Consider the following 13,726-nt stretch of genomic DNA (forward strand, 5'->3'; position numbering starts at 1 on the left):
GCAAGGTTTCCTTCTTCATCATGCCTTCCATCATCGCAGGTTCCTTGTTGAAGCTCCAGCAGACTGTGACTCCATGCGAGAGCGCGAGAAAGGTATGTGCTTTCTCGTCAGAATGATGACAGACACGGAACTGCAGCTGACCCTAAAACTGAGGGCTACTGGCCTGCCATCTATGGCCTTATCTCCATAGAGGGACAATAAAGTAGTTCTGAAGAAAGGCTGAGATTTCCTGAAAAGACTGAACCCAAACATCGCCGAGGACAAGGGCACTGGTCAGCCGTCCCTCAGCAGGGTTTATGAGCTGGCCCCGACAGCGCCATGTTGAAAGCGCAGCTTTTAATGAGACGATGAACATCTCCGACGGGCCTCGTCAAGCTTTAGCAGTTCCAAGACGGAAAGAATAAGAAAGCGGCATCAGGGTGAAGCTGTAAAGAACCAAGAATTGACAACTTTTCCAAAGACAGATGGATGAAGGCATCCCACCCACAGCGTCGAGACCGTCCGGGAAACCGGCGCATTAGCAGGACCTTTGCCTTTTACGGGAAATGGTGAGGTGTGTGTTAGAAGTGTGACTAAACCCTTCCTCCTGTCGGTCTGAAGAATGCGGGATGGTACAGAAACACGTCCATCACCTGAAGACACAACATATGGGTCTCCCTTCTCTGTTCAGTCCGAGTCTGTAGCTTACCACAGGTTTACAAAGAGTTCCTTTTATTAATTATAAAGTATTTGGTTCGAAGAGCAGACTCTCAGTAGCGTCTCTAATGATGATTCATATCTAGAGAAACAGACGCAGTGATACAAACGGAAATATTTCACCACCTCAACTTTCTACAGCCGTCTGCGATCAGAAAAAAAAATCACAAACAGCTGAAGTCCTGTTCTGAGGCGTAAAACACGAGAAATAAACACACCTCAGTCCACAAGCGTCCAATAGAGCTCTTTTTTATTTTAATGACAGAAAATGATAATGTAAAACGTTCGCCAAACGGCACGAGGTCACGGAGAGGAAGGAACGTGTAAAATAAAGGGTCGGCTGGAGGACAGGACATGAGGTGCATGCTGGGATCCTAATGGATTCACCACCTGTGTGGGGGGGAAAAAAAGAGGGGAATTAGTTCATGAGGCAGATTCACTTCTCTCCCGGCATCAGTCACACGTCTCAGACACAGCTTTAACAGCAGGTCACGCAGATTCAACACAGACATGAGTGAGTTAGAGTTTATTCTTTTTCTTTCATTAATATCCTCCTTTGACTTTCCTGAATACATTCCTGAATACATTCCTGTGTAAATGTATTATTACCTGTGTAAAAATAAGGAGTATCTTTCCCTAAACATGGCATTAATCCTAGTATAAGAGGAGGTACAATTGGGGAACCCTCAGGAATTATAGTGAGAAGCAGAAGCTCTGGTTTTTAGCCGTTTTCACTCTGTTCTCTTTCTTCTCTGTTTGTACTCAGTGCTCTTATTTCTGTCTGTTTTGCTGAGTTTAACCTCGCCTTTGTGCTCTCACATAAACACGGGTCCAGCGCTGTGATTGGACAGACTCAGACGAGGGGGCGGGGCCATTCTAAAGTCTCTGCTCTTGCCGTCAGAAGCGTAGCAGAATCAGAACGACTCGTTTTATTAATTTTTCCTGACTCAGGCAGATCACAGTGTCTGGGTCGTGAGGAGCTTGACATAATGTCGTCTTTAATTTACCCAAGTGCATATATGTATAAATGTTACTAGTAGTATCCACTTCTGATCAGTTTCGTCATGAAACGCTGGCAGTAAAGAGGAGGAGGACTTTCTAAATGGCGTTTATGAAAGAATAAAACTAAATATTATTGTAATTTATTTCCCCCTCAGTTAAAAGCTACTGTAGGTCAAATCTGATCGTCCTGAACTCCTCTGGCCACGCGATATCGTGACATGCCGCTGCAGGGTCTTGTTTCTTGTTGTAAAACTGGCTGAGGGCCTCATGGTTAAGCCTCAGTGGAAATGACTCAGAGCTCAGCCACTGCTTACATTCCACAGGCAGTGATGGGTTAGAGCGGCAAAACCAGGCATCTCCCTCTGCAGATATCTGCAAATGATCGGAGGACCATGGCACCCAGCTAACAGCGAGCCACACTAAACCAAACAGAACCCACCACTGGTGCACAGCGGGACTTTAGTGATACATTTATAAAAGGGACAAAACCTCTTTTTATTAAATATCTGCGACAGATCATTTATTCTCTACTGTGTTTTGAAAGGATGTAGCGCCCTGCAGATGTTCCGGGGTTTCTCTGAATTACAAGATCCCTTTGACATAAGCAAGGGACACCTCTGCACACTAAAATAAATCCTAATAAATCTAATTAAGCCACACTTTTACCATAAAATTACAGCTTCAAAATAACTGTGATACTCTACTGAGCCGTAATAGGCAGCCTCTGCTGTTGTTACTCCAGACTCAGCACTGTAGAATCAGCACTATGAAACTCCTGGAGGCAGTCAGGACAGTGCTGTAAAAGTGAATTACACCCGGCAACTGTAGGGGGAGCCCTAGAGCAAAATATCAAATCTTACCTAGTGCTGCTGTAAGTAAATCTCAAACTAAATTTCAGACTAAAAACACAGATTCATCAAAACGTATCAGGGTTGGAACATTTATGTTTAACACAAGAAGCAACAGCCAACCGCCGTTCACCTCCCTCCCCTCGGTAACGGCTGCAGAACAATGAAACTGCTTCAGAGGTCTGTTATAAAGTCTGCTGTGATGCTTATGTACCTTTTTACGCCAACATTCACTCGTCTATGTACTCAAATGGCTCCGGGGCCTCGGGCTCCTGCTCCTCTTCTTCAATTTTGGGGCCGTGGGCAGAGACGGGTTCAACCAGCTCCTCTTCCTCTTCACTGGTGTCCTTTAGGATAATGATGCCACCCGTGTGCAACTGCGTGAGAGGAAGAAATCTTATCAGATGGAGGCTTTTCACTGTGTACAGAGCGGTAAGATGTGGATCCACTGCCCCCACACTGACCTGGAGACTGGTACTAGACTTTAGAGTTTGTGTTTGTGTGTACACATTGTCTCTTGCCCTCTTTGCTGACACTTTTTGTAGAAAACGGATCATCCCTCAGTTCTTATTATTATGCTGCGTTTACTCTGAAACTATCCACTTCAACTAATACCCTGTTCACCATCACCTCATCTCCCCCACCAACAACCCACAGAGACACAGATATACATCGGCCAAGACGTTTTTGGACATCTGCTAACCCAAAGACGCTCCTGGAACGTGAGGGGTTAAAAGAGAGTATGTAAATAAGATGCTTTAGAGTGACATAAAAGGACCAAGAGGATATGTGTTGGATATGTGTCTAACTGTGGTTATTGTAAATGGGTGGAGTCTCAGAGTTCCCATTCGGGTCAGTACTTGATTTTGAACAAAAAACACATCCTGAAAGGGTTAATTCTGTCCATTTGTGGTTTAAACGTGAGGAAATCTGATTTAAATCTAATTTTTATCATTTTGTTATTAAGTTAAACCTAATCAAATACTGAATTCGTCTCGAGGGCCGACCCAGGGCCTGATGGTCGCTGTGAGGGAGGGTGTAGTTGCTATTTAAACGTGTACACACCGCTGATAACGGCCATCGTCTTACTGACATGCAGACATGTTTTGTTCAGCGATACAACATTTCTAAAACCACAGCGGGGGGGAAAGGGCCTTCTAATGAAGGAGTGGAGAGAGTTTAGTGTGTATCTGTCAGACAGCTGACCTCAGGGGCTAAATCTCTGCTCGGCTCTCAGCTCTGTTTATTTGGAGCCATTAGCGGCATGTCGTCGTCTTTTTCTTGGGGTTAGGTTGCGTGTGGGGGACTGGCGATCCCATTATTTACGGTGGAAAACTGTCAAACATTTACAGCAGGCCACGGTCCAAGGCTTTAGGGCCGGTTGTATGAAGCCTGCTGCCTATTGCTTTTAAATTCGTAAAAGAAAGGGCTGCGTTTGGCTGAGAGTAAGAACAAAATAATTATCACCGTCCCTGTTAGATACAGTTGTACTGTACTGTGGCCTAATGAATCATTAATGACCCTTAAAATCCATTCTCTAAACAGTTTTTGCCAACCACAGTACAATTGATATATTACAAGAAGAAATATTTTACTTGGATGGACATATGAATAAAACAGAAAGCTGATCGTGTGGAGCATTTTCCCAGCCTCAGCTTGAGCTGGTCAGAGTGAGCAGTGGAGGTAAGGGAAGGGGAGACACTCACGGGTTTGAAGGGCTGGTAGCGGCAGCTCTCGGGCATATTCAGCACTCGCAGCTGTGCTGGCATCACTCTGGCCGGGTTCTCCAGCATCTGGAAATTGGGCTCCGGCTCCTTCTTCTTTTCCTTCTCCTTCTCCTTCTCTTCATCTTTCTTCTCTTTCTCTGCCTCCTGTGTCTCCTGTGACAAATACAGAAGGACTGAATGAATGAGCCGTATTGCTTTACTGTTAATTACTGTGAGTGTTACTGTGAGCCAAATGTGCTCATCAGAGCTGCAATTCTTAATATTAAAAACAGTATGCGTCGTTCCTGGACTATTTTCTCAAATGCAAAGCTAGAATTAGAATCACTTTATTGGACATATGTTCTCTGCATTTAACCCAATCCGTGCAGTGAAACACACACACTAGTGAACACTAGGGGGCAGTAAGCAGTGCTCGGTGCGGAGGGCAGCCCTAAACATGGCGCCCAGGGAGCAGTTGGGGGTTAGGTGCTTTGCTCAAGGGCACTTCAGTCTTAACCTGCCGTCTCTGGGGATCGAACCGACAACCTTCCGGTTACACGCCCAGTTCCCTACCCACCAGGCCACGGCTGCCCCCTAAGATGGAGCCGTAAGACATGCTAACCAATTACTGTAATGTGTATAATGTACTGTGAAACTATTAATAGTATCACATCTATATCTCTAGCATTATTACATTATACCCCACAAATGTCCTTCCCATAGTGTGGACCTACCCTCAGCAAACTCTCTCAGAGGAAACACTGCCAATGTGAATGCTAGGACGGTGAAATCTGATGACGGACTGGCACTAACCATTATAAATCTGGATTTTTCAAATTACAGATAGCCAACAAAAAGACGGGTCCTAAGCCTTAATTCACTCAGCGGCACAACTCGGCCAATCCCTTCAGCCGAGTCTCCACCAGACTCCCTCGCCACAGAAGCTTGGAAATCAGCAGGGAGCGATTTAGGTGCGTGTTCATTTTCACTCATCACAGACGGAGGGAACACCGGTGTGACAGTAAGCTTCCACCGAGTCGACAGCGAATCCAGCTAATACACCCTAATCCACTGAGCGATTCGTGGGTGAACTGACAGCATCACAGAAAACTCCACCTGCCCTCTGCCCTCTCTTTAAACTCTACACTTCAACAGCAGTAGCCGGCTCTGCAACCCATTAGCCAATCAAAACCAATCGAGAGGGCCATTCTTCAGCAGAGAAAACAAAACCTGCAGGGCCTCTGCCACTTTTCCATTTCATGAGAAGAGGTGTTTGAGGTGGAGTGTCCTTTCTGCTTCAAAGAGTTTTCATAACACATGGAGATGCAAAAAGAGATAAACTGTGGACAGACATTACGGCCTTCACAGGGAGCAGCGAGCCTGGGACGGTCATGGTGAATAAACACAGTGAGGTAGAAGTAAAAATTCTTCTTTAAAAACGCTCCACAGCCTGAAGCTCCCGATCCTTACCCTCCAAATAAACCCGTCATGATCAGGTGAAAAAATATCTCTGGACTGATACGGAGTCAACGTTTCACTGAACTACAGAATCAGACTGGAGCCACAGTTCGAACATAACACAGAAAACTACAGCGAATAATCTCTATAGACCCCTACTGAATAAACAAACAAGGAACAGCACATCGCTCTACACCCATAGACCCATGGAATACAAACATACCAGTGAGGAGATGTGGACATATACAGAATAAACAGATTACTGAAGTACAGAAAAGAAACATCAACAAGGACCACAGACAAAACAAAACACTGAACTCTTGAGCAATGACACGTTCTAGAAACTCAAGAGATTTGTCATAAACCTCTACACCCACATGGGGGGAAAAACAAAACAAAAAAACATACCACTTCCATCTTCTCTTCCTCCTTCTCCTTCTTCTCCTTTTCCTTCTCCTTCTTCTTGGCTTTGGCAGTGATGGAGAGCACAGCAGTGGAAACCTAAACAGTGGAACAATGAATGTAAAGCACCAACAGCTGAACCTCGACTGATTCTGAAATGAAGGAGTAGATTAACAGGCTTTGAGGAGCGAAGCACTCAGTTACGCAGTACGGTAATTTTAGATAGTGACCAAGGACAGAGCAGAACACACCATGGTCTGCAAATTCTTTCTCTAATCTTTATACACCTTATTTAACTGATCAGAAACCTGTGATGTGGATCAGATGGGACAGAACAGTTCTGGGGGGAAAACAGTTCTTAAGTCAGTGACTGGGAAGTTCTGTGCTATAAATCTTTACCTTCTCCTTCTCTTTCTCCTTGGGCACCTCCAGGGCTGGGGGATAGGCGAAGGTGGAGGGTTTACAGTTGGACCGGTACTGAACCTTGGGCATCTAGAAAACAGACAGAAGAAAGAGCACATTTGCTGTTTGTTTGGGCGCTATAGAAAAAAAAATATCCTTAGCTGAGGGTGTAAGTGCAGTCTAGTTAAAGTTATATAATGGACATAAATGTCACTAAGACCCTGTGTAAAGTCATTCTTTAATTCATTCATTGTCTGTAGCGCTTATCCAGTTCAGGGCGGCGGTGGGTCTGGAGCCTATCTGGGATCACTGTGTGCAAGGCAGGAACATACCCTGGAGGGGGCGCCAGTCCTTCTACACACTCGCACCTACGGACACTTTTGAGTCTCCAATTCACCTACCAACTACCACCCGGAGGAAACCCACGCAGACACAGGGAGAACACACCACACTCCTCACAGACAGTCACCCGGAGGAAACCCACGCAGACATAGGGAGAACACACCACACTCCTCACAGACAGTCACCCGGAGGAAACCCACGCAGACACAGGGAGAACACACCACACTCCTCACAGACAGTCACCCGGAGGAAACCCACGAAGACACAGGGAGAACACACCACACTCCTCACAGACAGTCACCCGGAGGAAACCCACGCAGACACAGGGAGAACACACCACACACCTCACAGACAGTCACCCGGAGGAAACCCACGCAGACACAGGGAGAACACACCACACACCTCACAGACAGTCACCCGGAGGAAACCCACGCAGACACAGGGAGAACACACCACACTCCTCACAGACAGTCACCCGGAGGAAACCCACGCAGACACAGGGAGAACACACCACACTCCTCACAGACAGTCACCCGGAGGAAACCCACGCAGACACAGAGGTTGTGGGGTCTGTGAGGAGTGTGGTGTGTTCTCTCTAGGTCCCTGGAGCTGTGACAGACACTACCTGCTGCACCACAGCGCTGCCCTAGTGGTGTCTTAATTCAATGTTATTTGGACTCTGTCTTGTCCACAGTGACTTACAAAAGGCTTTGTCATCTTATTAAAATAATGCATTCTCAGGAGAACAGAACTAGTCTGCCAAATTCTCTAAATGCAAATGTAAATATTTATTATTCTCCCAAATCTCTGAAAACTGCACCGAACAGAAGTTTGATGACTGTGTCTAATACAGTTCCACTATTATCATTCTGGTGCTGTTCTGGCTGCAGTGGAAGCTGGCGAACAGAGCACTTTGGGTAAACCCTCTATCAGCGAGAAAACAGAGAGACTGAGCAGAGCCAGCTGCTGTGGGCTCAGAGGGAGCAGGTGTGGGGAAAGAATCTCATCTTCTCACTGAAGCGTAAAGTGTTTTACAACACAATCAGCCAGAGTTGACGCTGAATAAGCACCAGATGACTGTAGTTTTTTGGTTGAGAAATTTACAGTAACAGGGTGAAGCATTAAGTCTCACTCTAATATTCCAGCATCTTTAAGAACACATTAACGGATATCCTTCTAATCACAGAAGAGGAAAAGCCTTTTTGACATATGCTTGGCTTATTATATAACAGTGTTTGATGCGTGGTTACCTTCAGGTCCTTGTTGAGGCCGATGATGGCTGTAGGTGTGAAGGCCAGTGACAGGAAGTGAGACAGAGGGAACCAAAACCAGAACTGTGTGAAGACCAGCAAACCCACAATTGACGGCATGTGAGTGTGACCAGTACGAGACTGCAGAGAGATGGTCACATTACGGCCACCTGGAGAGAGAGAGAGAGAGAGAAAAATAATGGCATGGAAAAAAAAAGAAAACAAATTAAGAAAGAGAAAAGGATTGCAAGAGTAAGAGAAAGAAAGAAAGAAAAAAAAGAAAGAAGGGGAAGGAGACAGAAAATTTAAAAGATTTATGTCAGTTGGACCTTTGTTCCTGTTAATTAAGCAGAGACAACTCTTTCCGTCTGGAATCTGTAACTGTGCTCCAAAGCCATAACTCATTTCTATCAGACGTTACAATTGTTCCTCATGAAGGAAGAGATAAGATTTGAGGGAGGATTTTATTAGAACAATGGAGCGGCCGAGAGAACACTGTTTTCCTGCGTCTTTTCCTGTCTGGACCCAGGCCTGAGCAGCTGATACTGAGTGGTTCTGTTAATGAGTATGATGTGAAGGTCAAGGAAGAAGCTGCGTGAGGGAGGGAAAGACAAAATAACAGAAACAGCCTGGCTCCCTCAGGGGATCGACGGGGCGAGGGAGGGTGGGAGAGAGGCAAGGAAAGAGGTGTGGATCTGTCAGTTGCCTTTTTACAGGACAAAGGAAGAGAAAAATAGATCTTCAGACCATCAATCAGCTTGAAATCAAAGTTCAGACTGCGCCGACAAATGGTCCACTCTGACACGGCAATATTCATCATCTTATCGTTTCCTCTGGAAAACACTGGGCCAGATTTTAAAGCGGTTTAAGTTAGCGCTGGGGCTTTAATCACTGTCCAATCACCGCCCTCGGAGTGTGTGAGGATGGCAATAATCAGTCTTGGTGGTGGGCCCTAAACGGCTGGGCAGTACTGGCAAATATATTTCTGTCTTAAACGACAGTTGATATATATTTATTTTCCTCTCATGAATGTCCATCAGGCTCTGAAGTGCACCTCCGTTTTTCAGACTTAACCCTTTGCAGCCTGTGGATTACGACCCTGTTTAATTGTTTCTAAAAAAGGCAATGAAACCATGACAGAAAAATGGAGAGAAAGTTTGGCTCGTTCTCTGCGTTATCAATAATGAAGAGTAATGTCTTTTGTGCATCGAATTTCACATGTTTTCAATGAGGCGATTACTTTAAGATCTGGCACTGACTCGCCATAATTTCCTGCTTGCCACATGCTCTCTGAGGAAAAGGTTTGAATGCATTACTCTCCAAACTGATGATGTTTCCCACAGTTACAGCAAGACAAAGCACGTCCAATCCTGGGCGTCAATCTCCAGATCTCTGGACGTGTTGCTGTTTGCCAGATCACTTTAGAAAGTGAAAACGGCTGGGGCTGGGATATTTGAAAGTGTTTTGCAAGGTGACAGGGAACAAAGCGAACCCTAATGTGCAACGAGACGTCTTACTACGCAGCGTCAGGGCTTACGGATATCGATTAGACGTTTGGCGTCCTGGCCTGGTATTTCACTCCAACATGGAGAGGAGAGTTTAAAGAGAGGAGATGTGTGATGTTGATTGTGGGAGGCATAGGGCAGGCTGCTATCTGCTGACTGATCTGGCATAAAGCTATCTTCTCTGCCAACAAGCTGGAGCGGAGCACTGATGGTGCTGATCTACAGGTACAGGTTCTGATGCTGCATGATTAATTAAAGATCCCAAGCACCAACACAACATGTTATACACCTCTAGCTGAAGCGTGCCATTGAGCTTGATGATTTAAGGCCCTGAGCAGCTACTTCAGAGCGTCCCATTTCCTGCATTCCTAGAGATTGTGCATGTCGGCTGTGCCTGTCTCTTTAAGAAATAAATTCAGGTTCTGTCTACTTCTCCATGTAAATAAACATCACAGTGTCAAAGAAGTCTGTATTTCACTGTTGTTTTCTTGTAGGGAGCAGTACAATTTTACTACAGATCACGGTGAGTTCTGTTCGGCACTCAGGGGATTTAAAAAAAAACCCCCAGAAACTCAGCCCAAATACCTCTGCACTGAACATGGAAGAACCAAAATAATACAAGAGCATGCAAACGTTTGCATTACAAGTGCATTCTTTATTCTAGTGCGTGCCTCTAAAGTGATCACACACACACACACACACACACACACACACACACAAAGCAGAGGCCTGTTGGAGGCTGAGCCACATGGCTCTTCCTGAGAAAGATTAGAATGCAATAATCCACATGAATATTGATCTGTTCCAGACAGCTCAGCTTTGGAAAGCGCTGCCGGACACAAGCAGTGTCCACTTCCAAGCAGCTACATCACCTCGACACATAACAACAGGGTGATGGAATTTGAGGAAGGGGAAGCATGCGTCAAAGACAGACATTTTCTTAAAGAGTGTCTTTCTTCTTTCAGCAGAAAGCGAAACCGCACCAGATCAAACTCTCAGCAAAAAACACTTGGTCTCAGGGCTTTAGAAAAAGAGATGATTCCCACATTAGAAATAACCAGGGGCAAAGAACAGAACATTTCAGCCAGTTTGGGGCAGATTTCCTTGTCCCTAGGAGGAAATAACAAAAGCCGGGCTGCATTTTCCTAACACTAACCTGCATCGAGGATGCCCTGAGCCAGGATGGCTCCAAACTTGGCCATCACATCATCGTGCTTATCGTTGATCACCTTGGCGTACAGCTGTCTGAACTGGTTGACCTGCAAACAGAGTAATTAAATAAGAGACAGTGAGGAGAGACGGTTCAGAGAGAGAGAGAGAGAGAGAGACTGAGAGTATACGGCTTGGTGATTTAGAGTTGAGCGATGGTAACAGACATCGATTTGACCAACAGTGTGGTAATATGCTAAGACTTCTACCAGCGCTCTGTTAAACTCTAAAAACCAAATATTTTAAAGATGGAATTAGTTTAAAAATAAAGCCATTAACAACATTTGTAAAAGCTGAACACAATGCAATAAGAATCTTAGCTATAATTAATCAATAAACTGTGCAGAATGAGGTAATACTAGCCTGGTCACTTAAGAGACAGAAGGGAATGGCATTTAATTCTAAGAATAAGAGTGTGTTATAACGTTATTAAAAACAACAACAACAACAAAAGTTATCAATGAAACTATTTTCCAGTTCTGGGAAATGCCTTTGCTTTCATCCAAAACCTGTAAATTATGATAGATGCATGAAATTACACCCTTTATATTAGATTTCCATCTCTAACAGTCCATAAAGGCTGCGTTTCAAATCCAGGAATCGTTTTCATACCGCTATTAAATTTACAGCCTTATAATAATTAGGCTACGCAACGTGAAGAGAGAAATACCCCAGAGAACTCCAGCATATGACAGAGCCATAAATTCCCTGAAAGACTGCAGAAACACACCGCACGCCAACATAGGTCCAGAATGAATATGTATACGGTAAACAGGAGTGAAAAGAAAGTCTGTTTTCCATTTTATTTCGTCTCCGGAGCTCACATATTTTAAACGTCTTCCGCAGACACGTTACATTGACCACACACCAGAACCGGAGGCTCACCTCAGTCAGACACAGCTCAATAATCTGAGCTCCTCGAAGGGTAAGTATTAATGATGCTCTAGAAAAGGGCTGGAGTCCATCCAGGAATACGATGTGGTTTAACTGTAAAATTAATTAGCAGCCTAACGTGTATAATTCAATTTCTATGGCTGCATTATCTAAGAAAATAAACAGGCCGTACTCTTAATTGTTCAATACACAAGATTAAATACTCTGGGCGTTCATTGAATCTAAAACAAAAAGGAACTGCATTAATTGCATCCTGTCTTTTTTGTCCCTCTGATCAAACACAGCATGTGCAAACGCTTCATTTTTAAGGAGTTCTGCAGAAACTGAAGGAGAGTGATTTTAGAAGCACAGCCCTAGTGTATTTCAGAGCTGAAACTGATATTGGTGATAGACTTCACTGCAACTGCCAGTGCCCAAGAAACAATCAGGATTAGACACTGGAGAGAGAGAGAGTTTAGCAGACGAAGTTTCAGCTACAAACTATTCAGATAATCAGATCGAGCCAGGTCATAGAAAATGTGGGATGCTTTGGTTACATAAAGTCTATCGCAGTTAAACTCTTTGAAATAAAAGCTCTTTTTTCATGACGTAGTTACAGCACTACTGGCCCACTGATAACCCTCAGAGTGCTGGTTCACTCCCTCACCTTGGGGCAGGTGACCTCACTCTGCTGGATCATGATGAGTGCAGAGGCGATGAGAGCTCCCTGTCTCACATAGTTCACCGGGTCATTGGTCATCGGCTCCAGCAGGTTTATGGCTTCCTGTGGAAAACAGATACGCCACGGATGTCAGCGATATTCATATAAAATAAATCATATAGCAGCATTAGATTAGGGATAGAATGTAGTTGTAATGGTCTTCAAAAGTTATGATGATTTGTTTAGTAGAAGGGTCAAGGTGATCTTTTGGTTCCACGGGTGTCAAACCTTTTAAATGAACAGCTTCTGATATTACTCAATGCAACTTTTAATCATGTTATGAATTCAAGACATGAACAATCATCATCTCTACTGGACTGTTTTTCTATTAATAAACATTTTATAAAATGTCCGTAATATGGATTGGCCTGTTTTTGTGATGCTTTTTATATATAGGGGAGGCACAGTGGAGCAGCAGGTAGTTTCTCAGTCACAGCTCCAGGCACCTGGAAGTCGAGGGTTAAAGTCCCACTCCGGGTGACTGTCTGTGAGGAGTGTGGTGTGTTCTCCCCGTGTCTGCGTTGGTTTCCTCCGGGTGACTGTCTGTGAGGAGCATGGTGTGTTCTCCCCGTGTCTGCGTGGGTTTCCTCCGGGTGACTGTCTGTGAGGAGCATGGTGTGTTCTCCCCGTGTCTGCGTGGGTTTCCTCCGGGTGACTGTCTGTGAGGAGCATGGTGTGTTCTCCCCGTGTCTGCGTGGGTTTCTTCCGGGTGACTGTCTGTGAGGAGCGTGGTGTGTTCTCCCTGTGTCTGCGTGGGTTTCCTCCGGGTGACTGTCTGTGAGGAGTGTGGTGTGTTCTCCCTGTGTCTGCGTGGGTTTCCTCCGGGTGACTGTCTGTGAGGAGCGTGGTGTGTTCTCCCTGTTTCTGTATGGGTTTCCTCCCATGCTCCAAAAACACACGTTGGTAGGTGGATTGGAGACTCAAAAGCATCCCTAGGTGTGAGTGAATTGTGTATCGCCCTGTAAAGGACAGGTGCCCCCTCCAGGGCTTATTCCCGCCTTGCACCTAGTGAGATATCGTTCATATCGCCAAAAACCCTGAAATATCGTGATATTATTTTAGGGCCATCTCGCCCAACCTTACTATACATGTATCTATATAAATAAAACAACTGGACGATAGGGGCAAAATTTATATCACAATATATATTTCTGAATTTCAGTCGAAATGATATAGTTCAGATTTTGATATAAACAAAAGCCACAGAAAAACTGCCCCGAAGGGACAAGAAACATGACAACACCGAAAAACAAACCTCTTGGCTTTGTCAATATGAACATTTTTAAAGTAACTTTAAAATTGAGATCACTGA

General features: G+C 44.8%; 1 protein-coding gene across 1 annotated transcript in view; it reads right to left on the reverse strand.

Annotated features, from left to right (window-relative positions):
- Positions 1 to 936: 936 nt before the first annotated feature.
- Positions 937 to 13,726, reverse strand: part of LOC136681734 (26S proteasome non-ATPase regulatory subunit 1) — a 39,371-nt gene continuing 26,581 nt past the window's right edge. The window contains exons 18-25 of the mRNA XM_066658711.1: positions 12,361 to 12,477; positions 10,768 to 10,870; positions 8,107 to 8,276; positions 6,512 to 6,604; positions 6,119 to 6,211; positions 4,253 to 4,426; positions 2,761 to 2,923; positions 937 to 1,086 (exon numbers count right to left, since the gene is read on the reverse strand). Of these exons, the coding sequence (XP_066514808.1) occupies positions 2,777 to 2,923; positions 4,253 to 4,426; positions 6,119 to 6,211; positions 6,512 to 6,604; positions 8,107 to 8,276; positions 10,768 to 10,870; positions 12,361 to 12,477 (897 nt within the window). The 3' untranslated portion in view covers positions 937 to 1,086; positions 2,761 to 2,776. The remainder of the gene's footprint in view (positions 1,087 to 2,760; positions 2,924 to 4,252; positions 4,427 to 6,118; positions 6,212 to 6,511; positions 6,605 to 8,106; positions 8,277 to 10,767; positions 10,871 to 12,360; positions 12,478 to 13,726) is intronic.

This window comes from Hoplias malabaricus, unplaced genomic scaffold, assembly GCF_029633855.1.
Source record: "Hoplias malabaricus isolate fHopMal1 unplaced genomic scaffold, fHopMal1.hap1 scaffold_177, whole genome shotgun sequence".
Lineage (NCBI taxonomy): Eukaryota > Metazoa > Chordata > Actinopteri > Characiformes > Erythrinidae > Hoplias > Hoplias malabaricus.